Raw genomic sequence first — 11,782 nt, 5'->3', positions numbered from 1 at the left:
CAGGGACTCGCAGGAAAGTGGACCATTCTCACAGAATGATCTCCGTCAGCTTGCCGAACTTCGTCCGCGATTATGGGGCATGATTCAATTTGCCTTAAAAGAGCGCTACCCAGGACAAATGGGGAACGGCGGGCAAGTGGTGGCCGCATCTGCACCAACCATTGACAGTCGTGTCAGTAACATCATAGCGCTTGCGGTACAGATGACGGACGATGTGGCTTCTTTGGAGAGTGACCTGAAAGCGCAGCTACATGATGGTCAGTCTAGAAAGACGATCTCCATAGCCCAGGATCGGAAGAAGAAAATGGATTTGAATATGGTGTCAGAACTCCACAAGTACTGCAGAGACCTTGTTTCAAGAACCAGTACAATGTTAACCAGTATCGAGGAAGACAAGGACCAAGTTGCATCTTCAGAATATGTCTTTAATGAAGAAGTCCATCTTATGGATTCCAAGAAGAAAGCCAATGAAACTGATGACAAAGGTAGTGTGACATTCCATGCAGAAAAAGTGCTGTCAGCTATAGACAAGGAGAAGATGACAGGGGATACATCACTGACAAAGAGAGAATTCCCCACGCCTGTGGTGAGTTCCTTGTCTGCAACAATTGGTTGCAGTGTTGTACCCATACCAGATACGCTAAAGCTGGATCTCAATTCTGACAATTCAAACTGGGAAAAGGAACTTAACAGGATTACAAAGCCTGCATTCGCACAAGAAACGAGCGATCCCTCCCAGAAAGAGATATCTGAAATAAATCAGAATAAGAAGGATGGAGATTTTGACAAGGATTTCAGAAACAACTCTGATGGACAAAAAGACTTTCCAGGTTCTTCCTCACAGTACAGTCAAAGTCTCCCCTCCAATGCATTTTACCGTGATGACAGTGTCAGACATGGAACCCCAAAAACAAGACTTTCTTTACAAATTGGGCCTCACAAAAGTTATGAAGAGTTGCACTTTGGGCGACCACCGGAAGAGAAAAATGGTGATGATGCGGTGGCTCACAAACGCCAAGAAAACAAGGCAGAAGCAGCAACGCAAACCAGTCAACAAGATCTCTTAGGGAGGTGTAGTAATGTTATATGTAACTACCGGTCAGTCATGACACAGTGTGGTACAGTTACTGATGCAGGGCAGCCTTCGGAGGAAGAAGGGACTGTGGGAGGGGTAGTATGTCCATCAGGACAGGGAGGCGGCTGTACAGGTGTGAATGACCCAACTGACTACCGCAGGAGTCCAGACCCAACCAGCAACCAGGCCCACAGTACACAGAGAGATTCCATTGGTGAACTGATAGTAGAGGTAAGACATGTAGATAAATATCTCTATGAAATCCATGCAAAAAGAGTTTTGTACTAGTAAGGGGCAATTGACATTTAAGTAGGGTTGCTTACTAGTAACAAAGTGAAGCTTAATGCTTTGTTATTTTGATCTATCTCTTGGTAGAAAGAAAGAAACATGTACATGTATTTTGCTCCCTCTGGTTTTTCTTAGAGCAATACGAAGATTGTTCTTAACATTGTGTATTGACCAGTTCATAATACATTCATATATGTCTCGGTTTCAGGAACAAGATGAAGAGTTAACAATTGCCCCACAGTTCGCTCCCTATGGACCACCTGCCTTTATACATCTAGAGGTATGTCATTCTAAAATTATTGTAAATAGAAATGCAGAAGTTAGTCAGTGACTGACGAAAGGTATCATAGATGGTATCTGAAATGTTGGACTGTTTACAAATCTATTTTGTCCCGTCTGTCGACTAAAAGTCTGCACTTCAGTAAATGTACTGATCTTAAATTAATAATAATAGTTATATTAAAATAAAATCACAGCTTCTTTGGTCTTGGCATTGACAATGGCATTTTATGACATTAGTGTACATTAAGCTTGAAATGACTTTTACAAATTAACATGAAACAAAAAAAATTAAGTTGGAGACAAGACTTGAAGGGATTTAAGAATGTATCATTATAATGTTCTCAACTTGTAATAACTATAGTCATACTTGTACATTTTTAAAACAAATGTTTTCCCCATTCTTTTAGAATGACAGTTATCCAAGATGCAACCTATATGATTTTGAAGGACCTGAGGAGTTGTACGAGCTATCTGGTAAAGATTATTTTATTTTCTCCTCATACTGGTTAAGTCAAGATTTTGCAAATAATTTATTTACCTTTAGAAGGGAAAATGCATGTTTTTGTTTGTTTGTTTGTAATTGTTTGTTAGTCCTAAATTTCATTGGTGAGTCATTGGTTGATTGTTTGATTTGTTGGTTGCTTGCTTGGAATATCCCCTTAAGCTTTCATCATAGAAGAAAGATAGCAATTATGATTTAAATCCTATAATGGTGTTGATATGTTTTCCAATTTGACAAGCTGTTGATTTCTATGCTGTCATAGATGAAATGGTCTGTCTTCACAGTCTTCCACTTAAAAGCTCAATTGTGTATAAGGATACTTTTATTCAGAATTTCTATAGACAGAGCATAAAACTCAACCATGCACATTCTTATAGTCCTGGACCATTACTTTTTTTTTTACTTATGTTCTTAATGTTCTCTTAGCTCCATCACCCCCACCATCTCTTGAATTGGAGGAACAGTTGACACGGTTTCATGCTCAAGGTCAGGGAAATATTTTATTTTCTATTCATACTTGTAAGATAAAAGCTTACAGACTCACTTTAAAACTGTTGTTTATCAAATCCAAAATAATTAAGCAGTATAAAAGTCACTTTTATGAATAAGTAGTAGACTGCGAGAAGAAAACTTGCGAGAGTCAAAACACATGACCTTGCTCATTTTTGACGTAAGCAACTAGTCAAGTGTGCCAGGAAGTTTACTTCTTGAAATTATACTTAGGAAATAAAAATCCTTGTTTAGTTTACATATACTAGTACTATACTTGTGCTTGTACATGTACATGTTCATTGTACATGACATTTGTATTATCTGTAAAATTACAGGAGGTCAAGGGACTTATAGGTAGGTAGGTAGGTACATGTAGGTAAAATAACTATTGTGTATAACACATTGGTAGTATTAGTGTATGAATCATAGTATTAAATAATGATGCATTTTAGTTTTTTTATTTACTGCTAAACAGCATTTTTGGGATCTCTTCACCAGAAGTCTAAAAGAATTCCTACCTACCAACCCCATACTTGAAGTTGATATATACATGTACTTATATTATTTTTGTAAACACAGTATGCAGGGTGGAGATACTTGACACAGATGGCCACACTCTCCTGAACACACTGTTGGCAGGACCAAGACTGGTGCAAAACCAGGCTCTGCAGATTGCATCCAGAGTAAGTCTACTGTAACAGTATTTTTGAAAACTCAAATTGATGTACAATTAGTAGAGAAAGTCCTATATAATACATTGATGTACATTTATTTTATTAAGGTTAACACAGTAGGGTGTGTCAGAATATTTTTGCTGAATTTAATCCCAAATCTATTTTGTATTTACATGTACTTGAAGTTGTTCAATAGTCAGTACTGATTCAAAGTGAAACAAGTTGTTATGACCCCCTTCTTGCCCTGAATAATCTGGGTACTACGGTACATGTATGTACCTCATTGAAATGCTAAATTTTAGTGCATACTGCCTAATCAACTCAAAGGCCATTCTTGGTACCCCTTCACAATACTCAAAAAGCTGTACATCTTGTAGAATAATTATATATATATATATAATGACAAATTGAGTAGAGATAACACCTTTAAGCTGTTCATTTTGACATCATCACAAATATGATTCATGGCTTAAAAAAACAACATTGCCCTTGACCCATTTGATGCAACAGTTTTAACAGACTCATAATCTCTTACTCTTAGACTATTATTCTCTTCATGTTGGTTCTTCTTTCTTTCAAGCTTCTGGGACTTTTCTGAAAGAAAGGTACAATGTACCTTTAATGATATATCAAGACTGTTGAAGTGAATGCTGTACAGTATTATCTTTTATTTGACATTTTGATGTCAACTTGTACAATATTGTATAAACTGTTTGTACATGTAGCCAAAATTGCATCAATAAATTCTCAATTAACCACAAGAGTTTCAAAATTAATCTTATTCCTCTATCAGTCTATGAACTTTATTGTACATACCCAATGGGTTAACCATACGTCCCAACAAAACAGTGGTTTACATATATGGATGGAATAGATATTTTACGTAAGAATTGTGAAGCTACTACAAGAACTATCAAATGTATTAAGTTAGTGAATTTCAGTTCTCACTACCTGTTTTCCAATCAGGTTGTTGAGCGATCTGGCTTGAGAGATTTCACCCTGAGGTGGCCGGGAGGAGACCTGATTCCCTGGAACACCATTCTGGAGGTGCCCAGTGACCAGGGTTCAAGTTCAGGTCCAACTACTGTAACAGTACAGGTTCAACCTGCTCAAGATGGGGAGGGAGAATGGAGAGTCCACTGGGTGAGTTTACTCGAAAAGAGTAGGGGACCTTCCTGGTGTGAGTGGATCAATCCTACAGACTGGTCTCCGGGTTGACATCTTGAAAAGGTGTTAGTCACCGGTTACGTCAATCCTTTTACAAAAAAAAGCGTGATAGAAAATTGAAAAAAAAAGAACATCAGCCCTAATCCAGTTTAAGGGGTACTAAACTCCAAGGTTGTGCCATTTTCCAATAGATTATGTATTCACTGGGTTCACAATCAGCAAACGTTTTGCAGAATTTCACTTGTGGTGATGAGGTGTGTTAGAATAACTCACTGAACCCCTGCATAACCATACCCACGAATTTTCCTATACAATTCTTCATCATGAATGATTTTATCACTCAGATCTTAGATCAAAAATTGTATGTTTCTTGCCAGCAGATTACTTAAAAATAGACTAGCTTTTTGCCAGGGTCATGCAGTCAGGTAACAGGAAACGCACCATTTTTACTCCTAGGCCTAAAAAACGTCACAATTGAATTAAGAATCAGTGACTATCGTTCATTTTAACTTAAAGTTTTTTAAGGTGTCAGGTAGGCTTACTGAACTGAACTGGGGTAGGCTTTATAGTGTCTAATGTTTTTCGTCCTCTCCTCTCTATTTGTAGACTGAGGGCCATGACCCCATCTTGCAACCTCCAGACAATCAGGAAGAGGTATGTAGCTTAGAAGTTGTAAGGCTATACTCAGGCACTGCACTAGCAAAGCATTTAGTGTACTACTTTGAAATTCATAGTTACGTACAATGTACCTGATCATGAAGTAAGACTAAGAGTGATGATTGATAAGTTCTGAGCTTCACCAAGAAATAAGGTGTAACACTCGAATTTCGGGGCATATTCATACATAGGAACATAATTTTGCAAACTGAATAAAAATGTACATTTGACTTTGCCTAGTATATATATTTTTTACTATTGAGCACAAATGTATGTGACTGTGACTGTGAAAGTTTGACTTTTTAATGACAAAAAAAGTTTTGAAAAAATGCCATTGGTAATGCAAATAGACCCGATAATTTCTTTCAAAACGTATGATTTAGGCCCTTTTGAGCGTTTCTGCGCTTACTACAAACTTTGGCATTATAAAATGAAAATTGTTCAAAGATTTGTCTTTTTGATTCTAAACATCTTTTATCATAATGGATTTCTACTAGAATACTGATGACAGCAATATACAGGCGTGTTTGTTGGAAGGATTCCATGGTCAGCAGCAGGAGGCTTCATCAACGGCACAGAGCGGTCAAGCTGGTCAAGCCCAACCACTGAGTGTCCAGCCAGACACTGCAGGAGAGCAAGGTACGTACATGTGTACTTGTTGCCTCCATGGAAAATGGAGGTATAGTTTTTGGTGTGTCGGTGTGTCAGACTCTGTATTTCCCAATATTTGTGATCAGCATTATGTTAGAACCTCTGGATGGATGAAATGACATTTGGTACATGTGGGGAGGTGTTAGCTCTGTTTTGTTGTGTTTTAAATCATACATTCTATATTGAGCAAAATAAACCAAATGAATTAGTATGAAACCAACGGCTGCATAAAGCAGATTTTGGTTGCCATCTAGTTAACAATTGCTGTTTTTTCTTTGTAGAATGTGGAGACTCCAGGTGCACCATCTGTAAAGAGGTCAGAGGTCAATTGGTTCGTACACCTTGCCGTCATCTGTTCCATCCCGACTGCCTGTATCATTGGTTAGCTGAAGTAAGTTTAAACACTCTTATTTATTGAGATGTTGAAGAGATGTTCCAGTAGTGTAGATGAAGGGTCCATAGCCTTTTTGCCGGTGCATAGCACCGGCTATGAGACGGGAGAAGCGGTTGCATGGATGCATGGATGCATGGATCGGTCAATTTAACCCAATAGCCCTTCTATACGTGCAATTGCATAATCGAGCCAGTGTGGCCGAGCAGTCTACAGCACGGTACCTATCTTAGTTGGCTTCTCCAGTCGTAGATCGTAGGTTCGAACCCCACTTGCCAAATTTTTTTTTTCTTTGTTAGACAAATCTCATGTAGTGTTTTTTTAATAGAAGAAAGAACAATTCAGTAATTCGATGTTTAAAAACTCTTTTTTCGTGTGATTTTGTTTAACATCCAGGCTTTTTCCAAAATATGCACCGGCCAGCTTTTTTCAGAAGCTTTCTTGTTTTAGATGCAGTAGGTATAGGAAAGCAGAACCCATCCCTCTCCTTGCGCCACCTTTTACCTCCCCAACCAAAGTCAGGTACCCATTTTTACACCTTGGTGGAGTGACAAATTTTTTTCTCAATATTTTGCCACGGATGCCAGAAATTGAATCTGTGAGCACTTGGTGCCAATTGTCCACTAGCCTAGCCACACAATTACTCAACACCACAGAAGCACTTGACATGTATGATAAAGCACTCAAACTGTCATCTTTCACTAGATGACAAAGGTTTCGATTTACACAAACTTAAGGTTGTAGTGAAATCTAGCTGCCAAACTACAGCAGCTGCAGTATTACCCTCTGCGGATTTCTTTCCTTCACAGTTTCTCCAAGTTTGACAAAATGACATCTACACACAGTTCTTAATGATCTTTTTGGGTGGAAATGTTGCTAGTTTTCCTTTCGATAAGAACTTAAGGCTTACTAAATGTATGAGAAGTTGCATGATAACTAGAAACTATTTCTTGGCAACAGTTCTTTTAGATGCAGGATGTTTCACTCCCAGTAATTTGCCTTTTGTCAATTTGAATCTACTCGCACACAATACTACAGTGTCAGTTAGTCTCACCCCTGAGGTGTTGCCAAAAAAATATATCTCAGTAACGTGTAGTAGGCTAAAATGGAAAAGCTATTTGGTGCAACAGCTATACCTCCCTCTTGTTTGTCATTAATATGCTGACATCAACATCACTGGCAGTTCTAAGCTATGATTGAGAATTGCATGAATTGCTTCCATTGAAGCAACAGAACTTCAGAAGAAGAGCACACCGGAAAAAACAATTTGTTTTCACTATTGGGAAACATAATGATTATAACTTATGCTTTGCCATTTTCTGATTTCAGACAGACAGCTGTCCTAACTGCAGAAAGCCAGTTAATAAGTGCAGAGAAAACTGATGTGTCTGGCAACACAGTATACATATTGGATTGGGCAATTATCCAGACATTTGTGTGTTGGATTTTAGAATATCGAAGCACAGGAGACTCAGAGGACTTATTTTATAATATTGTAACAGTAGTTACTTTAATCTTCTCATAACTGGAGTGGCAATGATGCAACTTACAAGTAGTTTGTTTCTTTGTTGCTGACCTGTTCTTGAACTTCAACTTCTTGTAAAATTGAGTTTAGTCTGTATGATTACAAATGTTGTTTGAATGTTGTCATGCAAAAAGTTACTGTTAATCTGCCCCTGGCCTATGAAGCAAATGTCATTATATATATTATACATGAATTGTATCACAACCTCCGCAGTACATTAAGAATGTGCCTTAATATGTAAACCCAAGGACGTTATAATGTCCTTGGTAAACCTAATGCATTTACTCTTGAACAGAAATAACACCCAGCATCAACTGCCTTATAAGATTTGAGAAAAAAAGGGAATAATTGGCCAGGTGGCCAGAGGAGCAGTGAGTCCACGCTAAGGTTGATGTTCCCCTGCGAATGAAAGTAACTATGGTGGCCAAACTCCCCGGGCTATTATTCTCCCTATAGTCTGGTAGAGAGTATAAAACTCACCTCACCTCACCTAGTGCCATCCTCTACTAGAGGGTTGGGGACCATCATGGTCACTTCCAGCACAAGCTTCCTCCTTCTCTATCATTCGCCTTCTGCATGTGTGCAGTCAGCTTATGACCTGCCTGTCCAGTCTCTGATTTCATCTCTTACTTGGCCTCTGGATCCCTCTACGTCTGGTTCCACTGATCCTCCCTTGCAGGGTAGCAGCCTTCACAGACATTCAGAGTGGCAGTGTTACCCAGGGGCAATAAAACTCTAGCCTGATTCAATCGTGCCTCTTACGGCTGCTCTACATTGTGTACATGGGGCCAATTCAGCGCCGGACAGCAGAGTTTGCATTACACAGACTTGTAAAACTCCTTCTCTCAGCTAACGCTCTTCCTCAGCATAGAGAACTCCTATGTTGAAAAACACAGAATCTGCGCTCCCCCTAAAAACACTGCCGCTCTGAAAGCTACTTGCAGGATGTGTGTTGAGATGTTCTGGGCATGTGTAGCGTGGCTGAAGTAGCAGGAGCTTTCTCCTTTTTGAGTGTATATTCAAAACAGACATTCCATTATCACTTTTAGCACTAAGCATGAATTGACAGTGGTGTAAATATGTCATGATTGTGACAGTGACTATATTAGTTACTGTCACAATGTTGAGTTTTACTTGGTCAGATGCCCTGACCATTTTTTCGAAGAACTGCAGAATGAAGTACTTCTGCATTATTCCAGTGACCCAGGTGACTTGAAATGTTGTAGCCTTGGAGCCTCCATAGAAACTGCTGGCTCAATCTTCATGCTTGCTATTTGCCACGGGACATCGCAAGCAAAAAGATTCAGCCAGCGGTTACTACATAGGATGATACCCAGGCTAAGAAATGTTGGCCACATTGGTCGAACCGTTTTATATTTGATTCAGTGGGGAAAACATCTTTAATCAATTTTGTTCTTAACTTTCACAAACTAGTTATCAGTCATGAGGATTACATCTCTGGATCCAGGATGGAAGTACAAAGTAATTGTTAAGTGATGTAAGGACCACTATACTATATTAGGTAGCCTTTAAAAATCTAGATACTATCTAGATACTATTAGCCAAAGGTTATCATTGTTACCAGATAAGTGCCGAAATTTGTTCCTCTCAACATTCCCTTAAATTTGGTTTCTTGTGGCATCTCCAATGCTTTGCTTAGTGTTAAGGCTAAATAATCTTGTTTGTTACAGTAATCAATAAAACTGTTTTTATCAATGTTTGATTAAGATTGTCAATGCAGGGATTCTTTCATGTAAAGCATGACACAATTCAGCCTCTGGCTTCAAGTTCTTTGTTTTATCAATAAACCATTAATTTTGATTGATTGATTCATTCATTGGTAATATTGATAGATTGACTTCCAAGAATAGCTTCTATTATAAGAACATACATTTAAGAATATATTTGTATCAATGATCACAAAGGTAAATACCACCACTCAGGTTTACATTGAAAGAACATTTTATTTCAGCTTAAAAAGATTGTTACAACAGAGAAAATGTAACAGAGCAGGGTAACTTCCTTTTCTAACCCCTGCTCAACTTAAAAAATGATACATAAATAATACAAAGCATCAATGATAAAGATACTACTGATATAGTATACACACTGATGCAAATATTTCAAATGATTACATTAAATGTCCAACAGAAATACATTGGTCCTATCTTCACATTTTTGTGAAGGAGGTACTGGTACAAAATGTGAGAACCCCAGTTAAGTATTATTAATTAAGAAATGCATGTATTCTAGATAAAAGTTGAATGTAATTTCTGAACAGAAAAACTTGGCTTATCCAAATTTTGATTGAATGTTCAAGTCATGGGTCTTCGTCAAGGAATGAGCAAATTTGGGTAAGTCCAATTTTTGTGTTCAAAATGACTCAGAATGAGAGTCTACAAAATACAGATGAACTTTCAAGTTAGGATGGCACCAAGGCTAAAATGCACTTACCAAATTACAATAATAGATAAGAAACAAAAGTGAAGGTAGACTGGTGTGTGGCTAACATGGTCATTGACAAGAACATTGCCAATTACCAAATTACCACGTTTTTCATTTTTGTTCTACTTATTATAGTTCCATTTAAATCCTTGACATGCAAGAGTGAACATTATATCATCATCAACTTCCATTTTTTTTTTCATTTTCCACGTCTATATGACAGTATTACACAATATGATGTACATCACAATGTATATAGTTACTGGTTCTTGAAAAAAACAATAAGCAGGTTTTTTTTTTGCTATAATTCATTTTAATCAGCCTTTTTTGTGAAGATGATTCCGTGTCATCCAAATGCATGGAGTGTTGTAGTAGTCCTAGAAATCGGTAGATGTCATTGGAAAGTCTGACTGTCACATCTGCATGTACTTTTAAGCCACGGCAAGTGAATTGCATGGATGACCTGCGTGCGTGGATTTTAGCTTTATCTCGAAAATATTATACATTTTGTATATTATTTTTTTGTTCTAAAAATAAATGGAGCTGTGGACAACATCACAAGACATACCAAATTTTGGATAAATTTTCTGAAATTCTATCTGTTCCATCAAAAATGACATAAAATTTTTGTAATGACACTAGGGTGGTAGCAATTTTAGTTAAGTTGTAGAAGTAACACTGGTGTGGTAGTCTTGAGTATTACATACAAATCAGTCAAATGGCGTTTAAAGGGTTACAGGTAGCATTGAGTAGTTTTAGAACAAGTGACACTATATAGTGTCACAGTGGTTAAACATTGAGTGTAGTTGTAGTAGTCACTAGTATGTTAACCTTGAGTGTAGTTGTAGAAGTGCTACTGTTGCTGTAGTGTCTTCATATTATTTGAAGTTGTAGAGGTGAGAGGACACATTTTTGTAGGGGTGGTAGCCTTGAGTGTACAGTAACTGTAACAGTTGTAGAAGTGACACTATGTAGTGTGGTACTTGGGCACGATCTAGACACGGTTTTTCCCGATATCGGCGAGCCAACAACCTCTCGCCGACAGCAATTTTCAGCGTCTAGATGGAACTGCAATATCGCCATAAAGATATCAGGAAAATTTCTCCCGAAAGGTCCGGACCATTCGTACGATAGCTTAGCAGGGGTTCCTGACAGCTTCCGCGCGCATGTAGATGTGTCCCGACTTCGGGAAGGCTCATAAGTATACAACGCGGGCTAATTAGGCTATATAGCTGTTTATGACTGCAAGCCCCATGGCTGTCCCGCGGCCAACGTTCCAAATCCCTCCCGACACATCCACAGATATCGGTAAAAATTGTGTATAGATTGGGCCTTAGTAGCCTTGAGTGTACATTGCAGTTGTAGAGGTGACACTAGTGTTGTAGCCTTGATGAGTGTTGTTGTAGATGAGACACTAGTTCATGTGGTAGCCTTGAGTGTACATTGTAGCTGTAGAACTGACACTAGTGTGGTAGCCTTGAGTGTATATTGTAGTTGTAGAAGTGACACTAGTGTACAGGTGGTAGCCTTGAGTGAAGTTATAAAAGTGACACTAAGTGTGGTAGCCTCGTGTGTGCATTGTGGTTGTAGAAGTGACACTAGTGTGGTAGCCTTGAGTGTATATTGTAGTTGT

General features: G+C 38.2%; 1 protein-coding gene across 2 annotated transcripts; it reads left to right on the top strand.

Annotated features, from left to right (window-relative positions):
• Window positions 1-9,525, top strand: LOC118408423. Of its 2 annotated transcripts, none has more exons than XM_035809231.1 (10): window positions 1-1,306; window positions 1,572-1,643; window positions 2,053-2,119; window positions 2,574-2,633; window positions 3,219-3,322; window positions 4,280-4,456; window positions 5,087-5,134; window positions 5,659-5,776; window positions 6,070-6,179; window positions 7,509-9,525. In XM_035809231.1, the coding sequence occupies exons 1-10, from the start codon at window positions 80-82 to the stop codon at window positions 7,560-7,562; spliced, it is 2,037 nt and encodes a 678-aa protein (XP_035665124.1). In that variant the 5' UTR covers window positions 1-79; the 3' UTR covers window positions 7,563-9,525. The 2 variants fall into 2 exon arrangements, with proteins under 2 accessions (XP_035665124.1, XP_035665123.1); XM_035809230.1 differs by having other exon boundaries at window positions 5,635-5,776.
• The last annotated feature ends 2,257 nt before the right edge of the window (window positions 9,526-11,782 follow it).

The sequence above is a fragment of the Branchiostoma floridae genome, unplaced genomic scaffold, assembly GCF_000003815.2.
Source record: "Branchiostoma floridae strain S238N-H82 unplaced genomic scaffold, Bfl_VNyyK Sc7u5tJ_1583, whole genome shotgun sequence".
In the NCBI taxonomy this organism is placed as follows: Eukaryota; Metazoa; Chordata; class Leptocardii; order Amphioxiformes; family Branchiostomatidae; genus Branchiostoma; species Branchiostoma floridae.
This window is presented reverse-complemented; position numbering and strand designations above follow the sequence as displayed.